At 43.9% G+C, this 22837-nt stretch overlaps 2 protein-coding genes across 2 annotated transcripts; one reads left to right on the forward strand and one right to left on the reverse strand.

Annotated features, from left to right (window-relative positions):
- The first annotated feature begins 36 nt into the window (after positions 1 to 36).
- On the forward strand, positions 37 to 9908 carry LOC311351589 (ubiquitin-conjugating enzyme E2 E1). The gene is made up of 6 exons (XM_084471762.1): positions 37 to 110; positions 1195 to 1380; positions 1668 to 1718; positions 7330 to 7462; positions 8588 to 8735; positions 9741 to 9908. Exons 2-6 carry the CDS (start codon positions 1226 to 1228, stop codon positions 9836 to 9838), a joined length of 585 nt encoding a protein of 194 aa, XP_084327888.1. The 5' UTR covers positions 37 to 110; positions 1195 to 1225; the 3' UTR covers positions 9839 to 9908.
- Positions 9909 to 14226: 4318 nt separating this feature from the next.
- On the reverse strand, positions 14227 to 20536 carry LOC311351197 (nuclear receptor subfamily 1 group D member 2-like). Its single transcript, XM_084471297.1, has 8 exons — positions 20273 to 20536; positions 18818 to 19063; positions 18523 to 18611; positions 18149 to 18293; positions 17316 to 18025; positions 16910 to 17095; positions 15998 to 16208; positions 14227 to 15734 (listed from the first exon to the last, which is right to left on the reverse strand). Exons 1-8 carry the CDS (start codon positions 20316 to 20318, stop codon positions 15550 to 15552), a joined length of 1818 nt encoding a protein of 605 aa, XP_084327423.1. The 5' UTR covers positions 20319 to 20536; the 3' UTR covers positions 14227 to 15549.
- Positions 20537 to 22837: the final 2301 nt, after the last annotated feature.

Genomic DNA, 22837 nt, shown 5'->3' on the forward strand with positions numbered 1-22837 from the left:
CACCTACCCTGGATAAGGGACTAGCCCACTGCAGCCGCGGTACTTCCGTTCCGCAGCAGGCGAGAGGCACCAACCGAGACAGTGGCGGTGGTCCAGACACAATAGAGAGGGTAAGTTTCAGCCAAAATAACACTTAAAAATGATTGTAGGTCGAATGTAAGATAAATCCCGGAAGACAGAAGGGGGACATAATTATGTTTCTCTAAATATAACATTATAACACATGTGGACTTAGGCTGAAAAAGCAAATACACAAGACGTTCCCGGTTAGTGAATCGCTCCATAAGGGCGCTGACTATTTGCTGGGACTGAGCTGGTTTGGCTTGTATCATCAATACATTAAGCGATGCCAACCTGCAATGACGTGAGGATATCGTTTGAGCCTCATTGCGAACCATCGTCTACTCAAATCTGACAATATGACACCACCACGATTCTCCTTTACGGTTTTGGTAAGATGTTCAACACGCCATAGTTTACATTGTCTTCCAGGGAGTAGTCGGGCCCAAGGCCTGATCGCGTTATCAGTTTGATGGCCAACCTCTGCCAGTGGACGATACATAGTGGGACCGTGTCTCCCTCTAACGCCAATAATACCATACGCTGACCAGCTGAGTTACTGGTCAGCGTTTGCACATAATACAATTAGCACAGTGTCAGATTAGCTCGCCAGCTAACACATCGCTAGAGAAAGCTAACTTTGGTTAGGCTAGTGAACGCTGCGTGTGGTTGACCAGATAGTTAACGCGCGCCCCCCCCCCACCCCCCAACACCCGTCCGAGACCCCTGCTGGAGCCATAGCCACTCAATCATCCCATGGTCTGATCGGAACACACACACACACACACACACACACACACACACACACACACACACACACACACACACACACACACACAGGATGCATGCAGCTGCATTCCTTATCAGAGAATGGTTTATTTTGGAAATTAAAACCGAATGAAACTAACTAGTCTTTCAGCAGGACGGTGAAATACGAAGTCATGTCTTTAACCTTTTAAGATGGATAATTATTTTGAATAATGTCTGAAGTGTATTTTTTTTTCATTACATCTTCAATGTATTTTGAATAAATTAACCAAGTGGTTGCTTGAGGGAACCTAGATGCTCTCATATGTACAGTTTGGGTCCATGTCTACATTGTTATTAAATACATGGCTCTTCAATAATGTGTAGGTTTTTTGGCTCTTCTCCAATCCAAACCGGTATGTCGGATGAGGATTCCCGTGCCAGCACCAGCTCCTCCTCCTCACCGTCTCCTGCCTCCATCCAGAACCGCCAGAGGGACACTCCTTGCAAGAAACGGGAAAGCAAAGCCAGCATGAGCAAGACCTCCAAGTTACTGTCCACCAGTGCCAAAAGGTAGTGCAAGCATCCCTGCTCTCAAACCTGTGCATGCCATTTACCAACCCTTTAGGGGTGACTTTTGACCCAGGATCCACCAAATATTTTGTTCAGGAAAATAAGCAATACATTCACAACATCATAAACATTACCCATATTTCACCTTTGCCCTCTTTTAACATACTAGTGTTCAACAATGCATCCATCATTCAATTTAAACGTTCTATTTCTTTCCCCTGTTTTTCAAGGAGCAATTTAATAAGACTTTGCTTGGTTTATTTAAGTGTGTTTGTCTGCGCACACAGGATTCAGAAGGAATTGGCAGACATTACACTGGACCCTCCGCCAAACTGCAGGTGGGTTGACCCCTGACCTATTGCTTTCTTTTTCATTTGTTCATGTTGAGCTGTCTACCTGTGTGCCCATCAAACCGCTCATCAGTTGGAGTGATCTGACAAAATTACAGCAATGGAATGGCAATTCCCTTTAGCTGAGAAATGTTACTGAGGTCTCAGAAGAGTGCAGACGGGCGGTAAATTAATAGATTTTTAGAACATTTGGGCCTTGATTGAGATGAGAGGTTGTGGAAAAAGCTGTTGTTTTTCAGAGAATTTGTGAACTAGTTAATTTCTCACAGTGCCATGTTTCCTGTTACCTTTCTGAGGTGCTACGGAGGCCAACTTTGGCACACACACCCACTCCACAACCCCACTTCCTCAATCACACCTCCATTTTGACTTGGTTACAATGCTTGCAATTGATTGTGCACACTAAATGTTATAAACATATAAGTGCTGGCAAAAGTGCTGTAGCTTTGTGTACTTTCTGTGGCGACTGACCTCTTATGACGTACCATCGAGAGGAACCATAGAGTCAAGAATACACACTTAGTATGAAGGCGAGAGGGCACAGAGGATGAACTTGCTTGAGGAAGCAGAGCATGTCACTCTCACACTATTTGCGTTTAAAGAGCCAGTGAGCCCACTGTTTCAAATGGAATTCAACACTGCGTTCAAAAAAAAAGTGTTTTGGGTTGAGAGTTTCGGGAAAGAGCAGGGCGTGTTATCCCCATGATAACGGCCCATGCCGACTTTATGATACCTGTTTAGTGCCGTTGTTTTGCAAGTGTTATGAGCGTTATGATAAGCAATGTTGTTTATAAAATCCACCACACCCTGTAGCGTTATACTATAGGTGTCCAAGAAGCCTGACCCTCACTCGGACACGGACATTAAAGGTCTCATTCCCAGAGAAACCGTTAAGTACTTGTTCCTTTTGAAATACGATAGGTCATCAGAGTTGCATATGCATGCTGAACGTGAAAATGTTCTTCTACCTCGATTGCCTGCATTAGCAAATGATAGAAAATAGACACATAAACGATCTAATCAGAAAAGCCTCACCAACTGACGTCAGTTGGTGAATTAGTGCCTGTGTGCCTTAGTGCCGTTTGTGCCTGTGCTATTTGTGGCAATAACAAATCAACGTTACATCTCTTGGCCAAGAAAGAAGAAATGGTTGGATCGGACGTTACCACTATTTCAACAATTACGCGACTGGACACTGTGGCCCGGGCACGGCGATTGAATACAGAAAGAAAAGCCGCCTTGGGGCACCACGGCGGCCGTAGCTCAGCTGAGCTCCGCCATGCCCTGTGGCTACCGTGCACCGCATTCGTTGTTTGTTCATGCTGGTATTCATTATTTTTCTTTATATTTGTAGGTAGCGTTGAGACGTCCATGGATTTCCTTTTTAAAATTGAGACTGAGACTTAATTGAATCAGCTGCTCTGCTGATGGACACTTCAAATACACTTGAAGCCCCTCCCTCCCCTCAAGTCCAAGTTGGCCTTGATTGAAAATGTACATTTCAGAAAAAGGTCCAGTGTTTTCTTACTCTGTATTGCTTTCACTTGAACTATTTAAGGCTGTATACTATAAACATATCGCATGGTTTAGATTGAAATTGCTATCTATATACCTGGTTTAAGCTAGGGTAGGCGATTTATTTTGGATGCATGTTTTGTCATATTTGTTGAAATACTCACATCCTGACATAAATCACATCCTGACATAAATCAACAAATCCAATGCTCTGACAAAAATCAACCCAAACATCCATTATCTGTGGCTGTCCCAGACCTGTAATAAGCCTGTCCAATTATTTCATCCAGGCCGAATGAAATGATTGGATGGCCTACCTTCCCGGCTACCTGCCATCTTGGGCTGGCACTAAAGGCGCGTTCACGGTCCTGGTGATAACAAGACGGCTCGCCAGTGATGACGCTTACGCCTGTTCCTGACAGCGACTGCTCATGTGCACTGCGTTGGGAATCTAAAAGTTATTCACAGCAGGGGTTTTTTCTCAGATACAGTCAGAACTAAACGGAATTTAGTAGGATCAGTTTCAAGTTTGCACGCCTTTATTTCCTTGTAGCATATCACCTTCTATCCTTTTGCTTTTATTTATGAGAAGCACATTGTATTGCCACTGTATGGAGGGCTACACTTGCCCTTATCTAGAGCTGGTTTACCAGTACACAACGTTTAAAACTGAGCAAAGTCGATGCCAACAGACGGTTACAATGTTAATCAATAGTAAAGTATGTGATATGCAGTGATGGGATTAACGGCGTTATAAGCACCGGCGTTAGTAACGCCGTTATCGTTACTTTCAAAAAATGTGTCGCGTTACTACATTGAAGGCAGATGTTTTGCATCGGACCTCTGAACCGAGTGACAGAGAAAATCTTGTTCCTCCCTTGTCCTTGGTGAGGGCGGGAGCACGAGACAACCGCGAAAGTGATGACGATTGGCTGGAGTTGAGTAAAATTCTATGGTAAGCCAATCAGAGGGGAAGTTAGGCGAGTGCTTAGTCTGCTTACTTACGCTGTGCGCATCAAAGTTGAGCAGCAGTAGGCTACGAGAGAGTGGTCGACTACACAAGACGTTAATGTGAATTAGCTAGAAAGAGATGGCGAAAGTGTTTCCCACAGACCAGGTAGCAATGTGTGGCGGATTTGTTGACGGTGGGGGGGCCCCGTTCAGACTAAAGATTCGCGACGCAACTCGCAACTCCTTGCAACTCTTTGCGTCTCGACGGGCTGAGACGTTCTAAAAACTGGGCAGTTCACACTGCTGCACCGGGCGGCGATTATTTTTATTTTGGTTGAGAGTAGGCTAGAGTTGCTGTGTTTCGCCATTCTCCACTACTTCTGCATTGTAGTAATTCGCTGGAGCTTAGTTTGTTTAGATCCCGCCTGTTGGATACATTGCATTCTTTCGTAGTGGCGACTTCTCGACTGCAAGGGAAGCTCGGCTTCACCTAAAATTTCGAAAATTAAATGGTCAGATACAGTGGCGGTTTTAGCTACGGGCGATACGGGCAGCCGCCTGGGGCGGTGTTCTGCCAGTTTCTGCTCCCTTGTCAGATTTTGCTACCTAGTGGTTCTGCGCATGCGCATGAAGACACTATTGATCCGCGGTGTAGTATTGGTGTAAAATATACATACTGTACCTCTTAATTCTCCGTTAAAGACGTTATAATACAGTATCAGAGTCTATAGAATCATGCTACCCTATCAAAAAGTGCTACCTTATGTGTTTGGTAGCGTATTTAATCTGTTGACCGACTGCCTCTATCAAACGATGCTCCCACTACAGAAATCCCACTATTCACTCCATGTACACTGTAAGAATACGGGGAGCATATTTTGATACTGTATTATAACGTCTTTATTGGAGATTTCAGGGGTACAGTATGTGTATTTTACACCCAATACTCAATAGCGTCGTCATGCGCATGCGCAGAACCACTAGGTAGCAAAATCTGATGGATAGCAGAAATTGACAGAACAGCGGCATTAGGGGGGGGGGGAACAAACGAAAAAAAAAAAGACCCCCCCCCCCCCCCCCCTTAAGTTGTTAAAAGTACAAGCTGTATCAGCTGTTCTTTCCCAAATCATTTAACCAGTCATTTACCCTAAAGCTAGCTTTTGTTTTGGAAGCCTGGAATATACTTTGCTCGATTGTATTATTGTTATTATTATTATTTTAATGCATGGCATAGCCTACTATACTTCATTCATGTTCATTCATGCAGCCCTATGGAAAAAAATGTTTCCACAATCTACACGCTATTTCTATGCAGTTTCACACGTATGAATAATCTTTGACATCATAATATTCAACATGCAAGTGTAGTGGCGCCTGGTTGCTGCGGGGGAAAATCAGCTTTGCGCCGGGTGCAAACTAGCAACGACACATGCGTCGGTGTAGAAAGTCAATTGCGCCGGGCGCAAGATAGGGCCCTTCTTCTGTTTGGCGCACATGGCTAATTTGCATACGCGCACCGGACTGTCGGAATGGGAACATGTCGGACTGGCGGCATTACGGGGGCGCGATTACGGGCTGGCGGAGTTACATTTAAAAATCGCGTTCAAGTAAAAATAAATAAGAAAAGCGGAATCAATTTGTGGCGCTCGTTGTTCAATCTGTGGCGCAGCGCCACACATTGGCCTATGTGTGGGAAACGTCCAAAAGCAGCTTTCTTTACATGGAAATATAGCCATTACTTTTCCCTCCAAGAAATTAAGGGGACAAGTGTAAGCGTGAAATGCACATTATGCCCTGGAGTCAAGTACCTGTCCACGTCGTTGTCGAGTAATTCCAATTTAATGAAGGATGGGGAGAATGGAATGAAGATTGGATGACTTGGGTGGATGGATGGATTGATTGATGAATGGATAGAAGAGTGAATGAATGCATGGATGGATAGATGAATGAATGAGTGAATGTTCATGCTAAAGTTGGATACAGTATGTCTACCTGTTGTCTAAAGTTGTGCTGCATCTTATTAGATTTGCAGTAATACATTTTTTGTACATTGCTTGAGAGCATCATTTAATTTAGATATACCGGTATTTGTTGCCTGGCTGCGGCCTACTTAGGTGAAATTGTCAATGGCCAGAGAAAGAGATTTCTTTTTGTATTTTTTTTATTATTCTCAATGTATTACATGTTCATATTTGGATGTTTTTCTATACATTGCACTTTTCAGTAATATTGAAAGCACTTATTGTTACACAGTTGACTGTTCTATTTCTTCGAAGAAGAAATCACTTGCATTGCGTAAAACCATACGTACAGTATGTCTACTGTTTTTTTCCCTAATTTACACTACAAAGAGTAAATATATTTATTATTTATTTTTGGTACATTGTTTTACAAGCATCATTTATTTTTGCCTAGTTGTGACCTGTTGAGGTTCAATAAATAAAAAAGTTCCAAAAGATATATTGTGTAGTCTCACATTCCCACAGCAACGTTAAAATTGTTTAGATTTGTGCACTGTGGATTTCTGTTTGTAATGTATTGAGTATTCATTTCATTATAATACTCAGATTTATAATAAATAAATCATAAATACAGGGGGTGGGTCAACTTACCCACTGGCTCATTAATAACATTTTTAAGTTCTTTCGAAGAGGGATGGATGGGGATGGGGTCCAAATTATTTGACACATCAGTATAAAAAAATTATTTGAAAGTAACGCAATAGTTACTTTCCAAAGTAACTAGTTACTTTTAGAGTTTGTAATCTGGCCCCATTTGCCGAATGGAAGTAGAATCATAAGAGCATCATGAGGTGTCGTTAACGAGAACTTTCCGACGTCGCAAAATGTTTTCCCCATAATCCACAGCGAGAACGCGTGAACGCACCATAAGTGCGCATGACCAGCGTCTTCCACAAGACTAGGCAGACCTATTGCTAGTGCTAGCAAGCCAGTCGCATGTTTTAGGTGAGGGAGGCCTCAAAGTCTATCCTCGTTTGCCGGGTTTCTCCACATTACCTACCCTGACCTTAAATTTAATTAGTCTATGTTTCCATTTCATCGTTGAATAATTTAATCTATGATGAGTTGTGTCCTAATAGAAATGGTCTTATGATTTGACGTGTTTCCCTCAGTGCCGGGCCCAAAGGAGACAACATCTATGAGTGGCGCTCCACCATCCTGGGCCCCCCGGGCTCCGTGTACGAGGGAGGAGTTTTCTTCCTGGACATTGCCTTCACACCAGACTACCCCTTCAAACCCCCCAAGGTGGGCCAGACTTCCCCTCCAAACCTCCCAAAGTTAGCCTCAATGCTAAGACTGCCGAAATGACCACATTATCGCAATATGGCTTTGTTGCCAAAGCAACCGCAGTGGAGGAAAAACTACTGGCATAGCCGCAAGGAAAAACCCCTGTTATATTCACATTTGAGTTTTTAATTTTTTTTTCTTCAACCGACTTGATTTCCATGTCAAAGTTTGTATGTTTAATGTAGAATATTATAAAGCTCCATCCTCATTTAAAGTGCAGATCCTCCCGGAACCAAGACACACGAAACAGCATCTAATTTAACTTAAATTAAAAAGATACATTCAGGGGATTTATTTTTTTGATTTAACATGTTGACGTTCACTAATATTCTCATTGATGTACTCGCTTAATTCTAGTAAATCCAGCTAAACTAGAAGAGACCAGTTGAAGCCTTAAATTTCTTTGTATTGAATCAGAATCCTTAATTCAGTAATATAATAGCTGGGGCTCAACATTTTAAAAATGCAGTCGCTGCCCTGAGCCACTGTAGCTTAGCGCATGGGGAAATTCTTAAACGCTACAGCCCTCTCCCTTCATGCCCCAAAGGTGAGCCAGAATACAACTTCAGACCCTCCAAGGTGTGCCAGACTAACCCCGCATAGTGAGCCATTTTTAAGTGTGTTTGAGTGTTAAAAATCAGAGCTTTAGTTCTATCACATAACATAACATATTCTAAAACAAATATATATCCTCTTTGCAAAATATGTCCCTAATTATGTATAAGTAGTCGTAAATGGCTCACACTTAAATAATAAAGTAATTTTGCTCTTTTGCTACAATATCTAAAAGTTACAAATGAGTTCCACTGTTCACTCATTCTATTGTACAGCCGTTGTTCTGTTGTTGCTTTTTTGTTCACCACTAGAGGGCAGTAGTTACTGTCAGAATCATCAGGCTTCCGTGACCCCACGGAAGACCGTGAGAAATTAAAATATCGCACATATTGACAATATTTGTGTTATACTTTTGTTTTAGTGTTTTATAGGAAACGAAAATATTACAATAGCTACTTCTTGTCTTTAGCATTTTAACACTAGGATCCATTTCTAAGTGGTTTTGACTGTTTCCCATTGTGTGTGCAGGTGACGTTTCGCACGAGGATCTACCACTGCAACATCAACAGCCAGGGGGTGATCTGTCTGGACATCCTGAAGGACAACTGGAGCCCCGCCCTCACCATCTCCAAGGTCCTGCTGTCCATCTGCTCGCTGCTCACAGACTGTAACCCAGGTAAGAGCCGCCGACCCACTACTGAACCCCAGAAACACCCTCTTGTTTTGTGAAAGATACAGGTCTGGATTCGGTATCTCTTTAACAAATGAATAGGCGATCGGTAGTCACGATCACCGGACTAGCCGCAGGAATTCATTGATTCATTCATTGAGAAAGATGCCCCAACCCCTACCTGCTGCTATCGGAAGCAGAAATCTGAAATCACTGTTGAGTTTGGATAAAAGCGTTGATATGACTAAATTATAAATAACAGAGTCTGTGATGATTACACAGACGTTTGTCGTTGCTTGGTTCACCTAAAACCCAGCACAGATGACATTTAGCGTTCTGTAGCATAGTCCTTCAGCCTATATTTAGCTACAGCTTGGCACACAATACTCACCAGTAGGGCTGGGCGATTAATCAAATTTTGATCGTGATTTTGATTTTAGCGTGAAACGATCAAACTAATACAATCGAGTTGAAACGATTGCGGAAATTATGAAAATGCATCATGTTTTCAAACTCAAAAATAATCGTTTGAATAATCAAGATTCCAATATTGACCAAAATAATCGTGGTTATGATTTTTTCCATAATCAAGCAGCCCTTCCCACTAGGGAGATGAACACACAGAGACATAAATATATATAATAATAACTGCATGGTATAGATTAACTCGTTTTTATAGTGTGATTGAAGAGCCGCCGGACTAAATGCACATCAAGCACTGCACCTCTACTTGGATAGCATCTGCTGTGAGTGTGGAGTCCGACCAAGTCTGAGACTTGTCAGCTTATTTCACTTATTATATGTAACTGAGACTCAAAATACTGGGAAAGGCACGATACAAAATAAAAGTTAAACCTGGATGTCTTTTCGAATAGTGGAGGAATTTTATTTTAACTTAAAACCCATACTTTGGAGGACTTTTTTCTTTGTTCCAAACAGGTGTTGTCAGCATGCTTCCACTTTCATTTAGTATTTTCCCTAACGTCTACCTCCTGTGTATTTCCCATACAGCCGATCCCCTTGTGGGAAGCATCGCCACCCAGTACACCACCAACAGAGCAGAACATGACCGGACGGCCAAACAGTGGACCAAGAGATATGCCACATAGATGCTTGCAGCACAGCCGTGTGTGAGCGTGTGTGTGTCGGGGGAGGGAGGGGTAGGGAGGGGGGGTTCTAGAGGGGTGGGGCAGGGGGGGGGTGTGGGTTGGGGGGCTGGAATCTGCGTGGTTTGTGTTCAGGAATGGTTTCTATCTCAGATTTTTAGTACTTTATTGTCTGGTATATTTTTTGCTTCCTCATTAAGTTATCGCCGCAAAATAAGGTAATAAAGAAAACCTATGGAAAGAAGAGATCTGTTTCATTGCATCCTCATTTTCACATGTAAGTGTACTAGTAGTAGGTCTCAGAGATATATAATATATCTTGCACTCTCTCTACATTTCCTTCAGTTTTTGATCCAAACCGATATATTGAGTAGGGAAATTATTCTGCTATGAATATGAAAAATAATAAGATAAGACGAAACATTAGTGATCCAGGGAGGTAAGTTCAGAAATGAGCCAGCTCTCATCCCTTACCCAATACATTACTAGAGTTAGGTTGAACATCTTGATCCAATCCATGCACTTCAGTACAGAGCGTAATTTAAAGGTGCTCGTGACAGTGATAGAATAATATGAATAATATGCTTGTACTTATTAAGTACTAAGCATAAATTCAAAATAAATACTAGGCAAATAAATGAGCTACCAGTATCCGCTTTGGTGATTCAAATTTAAATGTGCATTTTAAGACGCTTTGACGGCAAACTTTATAGACAAATAAACACTCCATACACAAAGTCAAGGTTATGTCATTGTGTACCTGAGATCATTTATAGAATATATTTTATTGAAAGTTAACTTCAAGACAGCTTTATTTGTCAATTATGAGCATGATAAGGTTGTTGGTTATAGTATGGCATTATTAATGCATTATACTTCTTATGACGAATGTAGCCTACTTAGAAAGTTGCAGACTTTGTGGGCCCTTATTGCCACAAGTTGGCCGAGGCTTGAAAAACCCCTTCAGCAGGTTAATCTATGATCTCATCCTTTGTTAGTTTTATAGCAAGTACATACATATGAACAATGTTAGGTACTTAGACTGAAACAAATCACTTTATAAAAATAAAAATAAAGCGATTACAATGTCTTTTGAAATCTTGGAAGGTATTCATACAAAGACTAAGTAGTGCTCTTAGTGTTATAAAAAGTGATATTGGTGTACAGAGTAACATCATCAGGGACACTGGCATTATAGTGAGATGAGTATATTGTACAATACTCATTTGAAGGCACGTTCCTAAAAAGTACCCTTTTTTTGCTTATTAATCTTCATATTTTCTTTTAAATCTAGACCCCCTCGATTTTAACTAAACCACCAGTAGTTTTCATCTACATAAAAAAAAAAATTAAGTTGACTAACAGAGACGAAGCAAGACGAGTCTAAATGCTAAAACAAAATAAAGGGTTAGGAAAAGGGTTAGGAAATAAAGTTACCCTACCCAAGTGGCTCAAATAAAAGAAAAAAGCGAAAAGACGCCGATAAGTATTTGGCAATGCTGCCAAAGATGACACACTTTTTTACGGCTACTGTTGGGGATACAGACAGGAACAACAACGTCCAAAGCGTTGAACATATTGCTACAGCAGCAGCAGCTAGCTGTGAAGTGGCGCTAGGTGAAGACCTGTGAGAAGACGTCAAGTAGTAGGAGGACTCTGTGTCAGAAGCGTGTGATGTGGAGAACAATCTATCTTTTCTCTCTCTCTCTTTCTCAGGATAATTGTATGCTCTGCACTGTCATCAAGGATTCCCTTGAGTCTCCCCTGGTCGGGGTGGTTGAGTGTTACTCTGTTCAGAGGGGTGACGAGGAAGAGGCTTGCACCTGGTTTGGCAACTCGATGCAGCACCCCAAGATGTAGCTTGTTGCATTCCTCACAGGGCTTCTTCAAGGTGCATGCTTCTGGCCCATTGTTAGTGCGACCGCACCTCCTGCAACGCTTATCTATCCGTCAGACATTTCTCCACTTGGTCAGGAGTGTGCTTAATGATTTCATGGCATTGTGAAAGGTAATGACAGAACTTTCACTTTGACAGAAGATGCAGAGTCGCATAAACGTCTTTTGAGCTGTCTTACCGGGCTGGCTGCTGGTTCTTGGCTTGTCAGAGCCATGATAAATGGATGCCTGCTGGTTGTTCAGCCTCTAGGCAGGCAGTCTGTCATTTTGGGGGGTCTGGTGGCTTCTCAGAGTGATGGCGCTGTACCATTTTGGACGACAGCCATTTGGCTTTGACCTTGAGCCACTCTGAAAGGTCACATAGGTTGTAGGGGTTAAGGCTGAAGAATGAAGCTGTCCCTGGAGTACTTCGGGAGCTTACTCAGAAGCCGATCTGCATGACCTGTGGACATCAGTTCTGTGCTGTTGGGGCGTTTGAGAGACTTCAGCATACCTACTAGGAGGTTCACGCTGAGGGCAAAGGTCTGAAACACCTTTGAATCGCCAGCCCTGACATCTGGAGTGTTCAGGATAGCCGCAATTTCGCTCTGCGCCAGCTGGTGTGGTTGCCCATATTGCCACTGCAGGGCCTGCATAGCTGCAGTATAAGGCTAGGGGTAATGACGACATGACTGTGCTATCAGTTTAGCCTAGTCTAGCTTCAAGTGTTCCATTAGTACCCTATATTTATAGTGCTTGGACAATTCAACATGGGAATTTAAGAGATAGTCCAGAGCCATTTTCAGATCTGTGAACTCTCTGTCGCTGTTGTTTACCATGTTAGAGAGAGCTCGCACAGGCACTGGTTCCCATCGAGGGAGTTCATGATTGGCTGCAGGTGGCTGAGACATCCCAGGCATTAGCTGGAAAGCTGATGGCATTGTGGGTAGCAGCTGATAGGCAGGCAGTATAGACAAGACTGGAGGGGGGTAATGCCTGTGCTGGACAGGTTCCGCTGGTGGCATGTAGTATATATTCTGTGCTGGCACCACAGGAGGAGGCTGTTGCAGGTGCTGATAGGAAGGCTGCTGCAGGTGCTGAGGAGGTGCATTAGAGCCATACTGGTACACTTGCAGCGCCTGTTGCGCCTGGGGCTGGATCACCAACTGTGGAACCTGGGGCTGTGGATCCGGATGCTGGTACACCGGCAGTGGAGCCCTGGGCTGGTACACCGGCAGTGAAGCCTTGGGCTGGTACACCGGCAGTGGAGCCCTGGGCTGGTACACTGGCTGTTGCGCCTGGGGCTGGTACACCGGCTGTTGTGCCTGGGGCTGGTAGACCGGCTCTGGAGCCCGGGTCTGGTAGACCGGCTCTGGAGCCCGGGTCTGGTAGACCGGCACTGGAGCCCGGGTCTGGTAGACCGGCACTGGAGCCGGGGTCTGGTAGACAGGCATAGCCAGGGATGATAATACCTCATCTGTGAAGGCCCAGCAGGTATCGCTGCAGGAGATTGGTATACTGACTGTGAGGGTGCCACGGACATCTGCTGGTGCACTGGCTGTACAGGAATGTCCGGTGGATTATACGACGTCTGCGGAGATGCAACAATGCAATGCAGAGTCTGTTCATACGCCGAGTGAGCAGGTGTCACAGGCTGAGATGGAGTCTGATGGGCTAGGGGATGCTGCAATGCCTGAGCTGGGATCCATATTTGCTGATGGACGGAACCAGATTGACGGGAGCTATTAGAGAGCTTGTGGAATGGTACAGGTGAGCAGCTGTCAATAACTACTGAGCTGCACTCCAAATGGTCGTAGTCATAATTCCCTGATTTTCTCTGGGTTTGGCTGCTTATTGCTGATTCGGAGCAGTTGTTTAGCTGGTCTCTAGATGTGGCAGGTTCGACCTGACCACTGTAAGACCGCAGCTGATATGTGTCGGTGCTCTGTATGTTCCCCTGCGCTCTATCGAGAGTGCCGAGTGGAATTGTGGATGCTAGCAATGATTTAGGGAGAGTCACTTCATATGCTTGAAGGTGTGATGGGAGCTGTCTTCTCCTTTCCGGACTGGGCCTTAGACACACAAAGTTATGACATAAACCTTTTTTGAGAACTTGGGTGTTTTTTGCATTAATGTCCATCAGTGATTCAATTAAATATGTACAGCAACAATGCTATGTTATATTTTTCTTAAACATATGGATACTTAATTTATATTATAACTTCAATAACTATAATTAAACTTCAAGCTTTGGGAGGATAGATTCCACCATTTACCAACTTGTGCATTAATGTTCCGATAAAATTGGACTCTTTAGCAAAATACGAAAAAGTCTTGCTTCATTGGGTATTACTATTTGCACACAGCGATTTATGTGAAATTATGGAAATTAAGTGGAACTTTTTTTTTTCAAGCAAAAGACTGGTTCTTCCAGTCTGATTGAAACAAAGAAACAAAATGATCACATCACTTCATCTGTATTTTATTTCTTACAATTGTATGTATTCATATATTTATGTTCATGAATGGTATGCACATCTACATACATATTTTGCAGTGTTGCCTGTGGAAGAAACATATACTTTTACACACATTTCTGTGTACACACACACACATAGGCCTATATAACTTTTTATTTCAAATGATGTGAGATGTACAAGAATCAGTCCTACCAGTCCTCAATTCTTAAACTGTCAGCAAATGTGAGACTCATGATAAAGAAACCTAGACGTGTTTACAAATCGTCTATTTTTCTCACTTATAACAGCATGGTATGGCTTTTGAGCCTAGCAGTCAGCAGTTCAGCATATCTGACCTTCAGCACCCTACCCAGCGATGGACTTGCAGAATTAATCATGTATGCAGTATGGGATAGAACATTTTACCACATGGAAAGCTAGAACCTAGGAGCTGGTATATTGAATGTTTGTTTTTTATGGTGGTTGGCTAGCCATGAGTTAGCAGCAATCATTACACATTCTTTGAAACGTTTTCTGATAGCTTGCTTGCCGAGGTGAATGTGAATCAATCAAAATGACTGAATGAATGAATATAAACAAAACGTTCTCTACATAAAAAGGTATGTACAGTCTCACTGACACATTCATCTTGAGCCGATACACTTGGAATGGCTTTCGCATAAAAATATAATCTTTTACAGTTTCAAACTAATTGCTCTCATCTCATTTCATGAAGCCACCTACAGTCCACTCTCTGCCCAACTATAACTAGCATAGCACCCCTTTATTCGTTAGCCTGGCTCTGACACTGCACTGAGGTGACGTGTGTGTGCCACAAGCAACCGGCAAATTAAAAAACAAAAAAACAATTCAATCCATAAATACAGTACATCTGATATTCTCTCCTCCCGTCGTCCCCTAGTCTAGGTTACTTAATATTTGTAATACAAAATCTAACTTTAAAATACATTATGGACAACAAAAAAAAAGACACACAAAGCAATCAAATCAGTCAAATAGAAAGGGAGAATGGGAAGGAGTTTGGACTTGCGGCGGGGGGGGGGTGTCTATCCGAATATAGCCATGGTGGTTGTGGCTTAGTTAATTATAATTTAAAAGCACACAGGGGAAAGAGCATGCCCTCTACTGTTCCTTCCCACAATCTCTCCTTTAGGGTAAGGTAGGGTAGGACCCCCATTCCTTAGGGTAAGAGAAGGTAAGAGATGACACTGGTGCCATTAACAATAAAGTAGGTATGGTCCCAAGTTTCTAAGTACTAGCTTATCTTGAAAGGGCCTGGCGGGCAAGGTTAAGGGACGACCCCGGGCATTCAGGGTAAGCCGAGGTGAGGCACGACCCCGGTGGCATCGAGGGTGCGCTTTAAAAGAGCAGCTCCTCCGAGTGCACGTTGTTGAGTGCGCGCAGCTCTGGAAGCTTGAGCAGCAGCTTGGTGAAGGTGGTGGCGCCGTTCTGCCCGCGGTTCCTCGTCACCAGATCCCGCAGGGTCTGGATCAGGTGGTCCTGCAGGGCCTCCACAGAGTCCAGGTCCTGGATCCCAGAGCGGTCTGGTACCGGCAGGAGAGAGAGAGAGAGAGAGAGAGAGAGACGAGAGAATAAGCCATGATGCTCTGTATCCCCCGATGTGCATGTCCTTGTTACTAGGTTGATTGTTTTATGTCTTGGAATGTCTGTGAACTTCCATTGTGTTGTGCCCGAGGACCCCCTTCAAAATCGAGATGTTGCATCTCTTTTGAAATAAAGAAATCAAGGAATAAGCATGAAAGCCTAAACTCTTCCTCAGGTAGGTAGATAGGTAGGGTGTTTGTACCGGCGGAGACGAGCACGACGGCAGTGAACAGGCTCATCTCATCGCGGTCCAGACGGAGAGTCGCCAGCTTCTCACTGAACTCACACATGGCGTTGAGGAGCTCGCCGGCCGCCGGTGCTCGTAGGGCCCCCAGGCTGTAGCGCTTCCCGCTCAGGAAGGTGACCGTGTGCTCGGCCACGTCGAACAGAGAGGCGAAACGCACCATGAGGACCTGGAGATACAGAGTGAGAGCACATTCAGGGCTCGTTAGAAAAGAGGGGCGACTGCAGCCATCAGGGATGATGAGGGCTCTGATTGTTGTGTAGTGTTGGGGGGGGTCACAGGTGTAGTGTTGGGGGGGGTCACAAGTGTAGTGTGGGGGAGGTCACAGGTGTAGTGTGGGGGGTGACAGGAGTAGTGTGGGGGGTGACAGGTGTAGTGTGGGGGGTCACAAGTGTAGTAAAACTGGTGTGTCAAACTGGTTTGGTAATACCGAGCCGTAATAGTAGTGTTTGTGTTGGGCAGACAGAGACTGAAATAGTGGTTATGGTGGCAGCCAATGGGAAGACACACGGCCCGTTCCTTATAACGGATTACTCAGATACCCAGATCTGGATTACAATTGTAACAATCAACAATCAACATAAGTCCATGGTTTTCTATGTTGTCATTTTAAATGGATTAAACTGCTGCTTAACTTGGTCCTTACGTCTAACCTGCAAAGACCCACATTTTCAGAGAAGGTGCGGATAATCAGAAAGTTGAGTCTCAATGTGTATACCCCTGCATGTTTCAACTTGTGTAGTGTGTACTGCTAAGTCGACCCAGGGAGACCGTGGTGGTTCTCCAGCCTAAAGGACTTCAGCAGTACACACTACATGAAATATATGTTCATCTTAATGATACAGAGGAGCTCTGGAAGGTGTGGCTCACCTCGAAGGTGCCCGCTTTCAGCAGGCCGACCTGGTCCTGCTCGGGGAGCTGGCGGAAGCCCGGGATCCTCTTGGCGAAGTCCACCACATCGCGCACAGCCGGAGTAAAGCTCAGGGAGAAGTCCTCCCAGATCTCCTGGCTGGGCCTCCTGGGGTCCACGTGCGGCGAGTCGTTCATGGGCGACACCTGAACCATCACACCATTTTTAGCTCCATGTCAGAGCTGCACGAGCAGGTTGAGGTTAGGGCACCTTGCTCAAGGATGCCAACCGGTAGACTGTTCGACATTTGGGTTTGCACCTACAACTTTATGGCTGGGAGTTAATCCAGCCTAGACTATCTGCCTCCCCTTATGAGGGTTTAACTTTGGTGTTGAAAAAGCTTTGGCTTGTTTACCAAGCACTCACCGAGTGAGCTCTGTTGTTGGTCCACTGCAGGCTGTTGATTGGTCCACTGTTGCCATTGGATACGCTTGGGGTGCTGAAGGTGTGCTGGTCTTGCGGAAGGCTGTGGACGTCATCTGACCTTTCACCACCAGGGGCGCCACTGATCTGCTGCTGCTGGTGGTCAACTCCCTCTTCCCTGTAAGCTGTGTTGGTGACACGCTGGCTGTTGCCTTGGTTACGTTGCTGGTATTTCTCTGTGGCGACATCGATGTTGTTGTTGTTCCAACGGTTCCAACTGTTCTGCTGGACTTCGAAATGGTTGTCACTCACTGTCTCCACAGCGACCAGCGCGGGCAACCCAAGCCGTTGGCTCAGCCTCGGGGACCCTTGCCTGCTGTAGGTGAAACTTTCCCGTTGCTGCGCCGATACCATTTTGACAGTCTCCTCCTCGCCACTGTCAGAGCCACAGGAGGACGCAGAGCTGGAGTTGGTGTCCATGGAAACCACTGACTCGGTGTCCTGGGGGCAGCGGGTTGAGGAGGGACTGGAGCAGGACGATGAGGAAGGCGAGCTGCCGGTGTGGAGGGCCATGGCCTCAAAACAAAGTGTCGTGCTCTGGTGGCCAGGCAGCACGCCACCGCCGCCACCGCCCATCATGTTGTTCATGGCGTTCTGCATCTCCAGCAGCATCCTCTGCTTCTCACGCTTCGGGATCCGACCAAAGCGCACAGCTGCAGGGAAGGAGTTAGCAAAAGGGTTGTTTGTTTAGATGCACGACAGTGTGATTCCTATCAACTGGACCTATGTTTACTTTAACTCTATGAACTCACAATAAAGCCTGAAAGGGCCCTTACCATCTCTTGACATGCCTACGGACAGACACTTCTTGAATCTGCACTGTTGGCAGCGGTTGCGGTTGCTCCTCATGATGGTGCAGTTGTCCAACTTCAGACACTTCTTGTACTGGATGTTCTGCTGGATGCTCCTGCGGAAGAATCCCTGAGGAGCCGAGAGAGAACCGTTAGAACATGTTTCGGTCACTGAGGGGCCTGTATAGCTTAAAGGAGACATAGAGGATTGTGTTTGCAAACATGTAACAAGGAAAAAGAGATCAGATTAATTTTTAATTAAATCAAATACATATTATTTTCAGTCATTTAGGAAAAACCATGAATCAAGTATGTGAGGTACAAATAGATCATAAATCAAAGTGTTTGTGTGTTCTCACCTTGCAGCCCTCGCAGGCGTGCACGCCGTAGTGAAAGCCAGATGCCACATCGCCACACACCTTGCAGAGAAGCACCATGCCGTTGATCTCTGCCATACACAACCGAGGGGCAGGAGAGACACTCAGTTAGCCCAGTTAAAGCACAACGCCATGGCTCACGCCAATGTATTGGTTTAGCTTTAACACTTTATACTTTTGCATTTAGAATGCATTGTACACCCTTTTGAGTCACTACAGCATTTGCCCGTTGCCTAGGACTGTAGCAGAGCTACAATTAGCGGGGGCGTGGGCTTACTGGTAGAGCTGCTCTTGGAGGAGGAAGAGGACGATGACGAGCGTCTGGACTTCTCGCCCCCAGGGCCGTGGGGCTGGCCTGGTTTGGTCGTAGGTGCAATGTCCACCAGCATGCCCACAGAACGGCTAGGCAGTGAGGGGCGGGACATCGCCGGGGAGGAAGACGGGTAGCTGCTGCTGGAGCTGTCACTCATGCATGACACAGGACTGGAGGCGGAGCCAGAGGAGATGTACGCTATGACACCCCCTGTGGAGAGGGAGGGAACAGGGCGATTGAGAATTTAATGATAGGAGGAAAATAAATGCGTAGCATGGATGAAGAGTGGAAATTCTGGTGCAACATTTTCCACATGATTTATATGGTTCACACAGTACCCCAGTGAAACAAAAAGACTAGATCAGATGATCAGAAGTGCTTGTTCTCCTTAACCCGCGATGACGAGGTTTAACCCTATGGTTCATGATACAAACGATGACGTGCCAAGGACATGAAAAGTAATTTTATTATATTTTATGCATTTAAAATTGAAAACAAAATAAGCAATAAGGCGTTAATATAGTCAGGGTAGTCAACCATATTAACAAATAATATGGGTGATTGATTTCTGTACGACTGACAGGTAGACCTAATAATAGGCCTAATTTAAAATATCAATGTTTTAACGTTTTTTGTGCAATCTAGAAATTACACAACTCATCAACGAAAAATACAATTTGCTTTTATTTTGGATAGTCTCTTCAATTAGAACTTATTCAACTTATTGCCAATCATGATTACATAACCAAGCCATGACTATACGCTTTCACTGTACACCCACATGTGGATCTGTTGTGTTTTGAGTGAAGGGGTAAATCTAGGTCACAGCGACTGTCTGTCGCCGTCTCACGTGGACCTGCAGTCTGCCTCTGCACCGGGATACGGTGCGCCGATTATACAACAGCCGCGTCACAGATTAATCTCGACCAATGGGGGGAGAGCGCTGCGGAACATGTACTCTGCCGTGGTACACAGCGGCACATGGCTAGCCTACTCTGTCCATGTGAGATCTAGAAAGCGGAACACTGTTGTTGTTGTTGTTTTTTTCGGACGACATGCGGGATATAACCCATCGATCTCACTGCAAAACCGCACCAAAACCAGAATTTGTGTTGAATAGAGCACTTCATAAAACATTCGATTCATAAAATAAATATTTAAAATAAAACAAACGAATGACAACTTATGAATGCACGGGTTATATCTGATTGAATAACAATTAAACCATTTATGTAGTATTTCGGATAACTTTAATCAATCACTCCTATGTATTCCAGAAACATTAAACCTACGATTAAGGCTATTTTAACAACACGATGACACTTATGTTGTAGGCTACTCGATGGTGCAAATAGCACAATTATTGTAATGGGACACTGTATAGGAATCAATGTCATTCAATGAGGTTTCAGGTCTTACCTGGCTTGGTTGTTCCATTATCTTCAGGCATCTTGGATTGCTGCATTGTCAACAGGAAGCAATACGCTCGCTGAACACTGCTGTCACGACTTCGCCAGTGTTTGTCAAGTTGACAGTCTAGTGCAGACTTGTGTCGTTTCAAAGATTACACCAGCTTATCGCCGTCTCGGAGTTGTATTTTGAAATAGCAAGTCTGTAGCTGATTCTCGAGTTGTAGTTAGGAAAAAACGATCACTGTAGGTAGGATCCGTAGTAGAACCTCCCTTATTGTTTGACTTTCCAGTAGTGATAACAAGAGAACTGAATGTTCTCAATGGTGTACGATGTGATCCATTTGTCGGCCACTCCCCTTGGCAGGGTCGCAGCAGTCACTTTAACCCAGTGACACACTTTTAGGATGTTGGGGGCGGAGCCAACTCCATGTGGACGTAACCTTCCACTGTACTCACGTTGCAGCCGCGTTATATGGAAGGCAGTGCAATGCAACTGATTCTAATGAAGAAAAATTACTCACTCAAGTGTTTCCAAATATTGATGTTGTTTGTTTTGGATTTTTTATATTGCATTTATATTAATCCATAGGCCATTTCAGTGGAAAGGCATACCCTAAAATAAATATATGTGCATTTAATGACACATAAGTATCAAATTGAAGGTATATCAAAGAATATAACAAAGGGCTCACTGCTGAATTGTGTCTCTCTTCCAAGCCATTTGTTTGTGGTGGTAGCAGGCAGAAGCTTCTTTGGATTTAATTCTGCACACTCTTGTTGATCTACAATCATAAGGGAACATTTTTTAAGAAATACACTAGTTGCATGTACAATAAGACTATAAGACAATAAGATGTACAAATACAAATAATACAAAAAGTCTATAATACAAAAAACTAAAATATAGTGCTATCTAAATGGAAACCTAATTAATAAGAAGAAATATAGGCTATCGGGGAAAGAAGTACCGTACTAAGTACTGATGTCCACTCATGGTTTTTATCATAGAAAGTATTCTAGGATATAAAATGTACTGCCCAGCTGTGATATGATAATTTTGGACAGGGTCAATGAGAAGGACTTATTTGACGTGTATATAAAGGTCGTAAAAACATGCTTTGCACATAAATAAATAAAAATAAAGCATAGTATTTTTGGCCAAATGTATTGACCGTTTTTTTTTCATGTTGTGATGTCTGCTTTTTTAAACTAAATAAATCTTGAAAATTGCCAATGCATTTTCTTTACTCCTAAAACATAAACAACCATGCCATTATACTTAGAATCTCTTTACTTGATGCATAAATAATAACAAGCAAATGTGGAATGACCGCGGTTTATTGTAACTGTGGAACATAATTAATTATAAAACAGGTGGCTTAAATCAAGCGATCTGATTGGTTGTATATTGAGCGTATACACACAGCTATGACGCCCGTTCAGTTTACAGAGTTCAGTATCACTCCGCGCCTAACTTGAACTCTTGTTTATTTATATATAAAAGCAATAGCATAGTTCACTGAAGCCTACAAATATGTTGATTGATGGAGAGGGTGGAAATGTTGTAAAGCAATAGGCACACGGTGAGTGAACTGCTCGATAGTAGGCTAAATTGCCGGCGAACCAAGCTACCATCTCTAGCCTTCTCTCTGAAGGACGTGGCAGTGTGTCGCATAGCAATCGCCGCGCACTTTGCAGGCAGCCAAGAGGGACTACATTTTTGTATTTGTTAAAAAAAAAAGAGCTTTTTCTCGCTTTTTCAAAATTGAGGGTGTCTATGACTTTAATTTCGCCATACATACGTAACCGTTTTATAAAAGCAATAGATCACTTCAGTCAGTGAAATGTTCTCATTATACCACAGTTAAGGGGGTCGTTGTCCGTCCCTCCGCTGCGCGTCGGGACGGACAACGCGCCACCCCTTGCACACTGTATTGTCCGTCGACGGATCTCACTAGCTGTGTTCGAAATCATTCCCAATTCCCTCACTCACTATTCCCTATATAGTGTTTATGATATAGTGAACTATATAGGGAACGAACAAACGAGAATTCTGAACATTTAAGGGCAGCTGTGGCCTACTGGTTAGGGCTTCGGCCTTTATACCGTAGGGTTGACAGTTCGATCCCTGACCCAGTAGGAAAATGTGGGCGGGGGAAGTGGTTGAGCAATTTTCTCCCACATCCACGGCTGAAGTGCCCTTGAGCAAGGCACCTAACCCCTCACTGCTCCCCGAGCGCTGTAACTGTAGCAGCTCACTGCTCCGGGTTAGTGTGTGCTTCACCTCACTGTGTTCACAGTGTGCTCTGTGTGTGTTTCACTAATTCACGGATGGGATAAATGCAGAGACCAAATTCCATGTATGTGTGAGCATACTTGGCCAATAAAAGTTGTCTTCTTCATTTCTGAACGTCATTTGTGTCAGTAAATGCGCCAACATTGCATTGTGGTATTCGGGAGTAACATGTAGGGAACATCATATGTTCACTCAAATTTTGGGTATTTTATAGTCCACTATATAGTGAATGAAATTAACCACTGAGAATTCGAACAGCACTATATAGTGCACTAT

This window comes from Micromesistius poutassou (genome assembly GCF_964030765.1).
Source record: "Micromesistius poutassou genome assembly, chromosome: 8".
Lineage (NCBI taxonomy): Eukaryota > Metazoa > Chordata > Actinopteri > Gadiformes > Gadidae > Micromesistius > Micromesistius poutassou.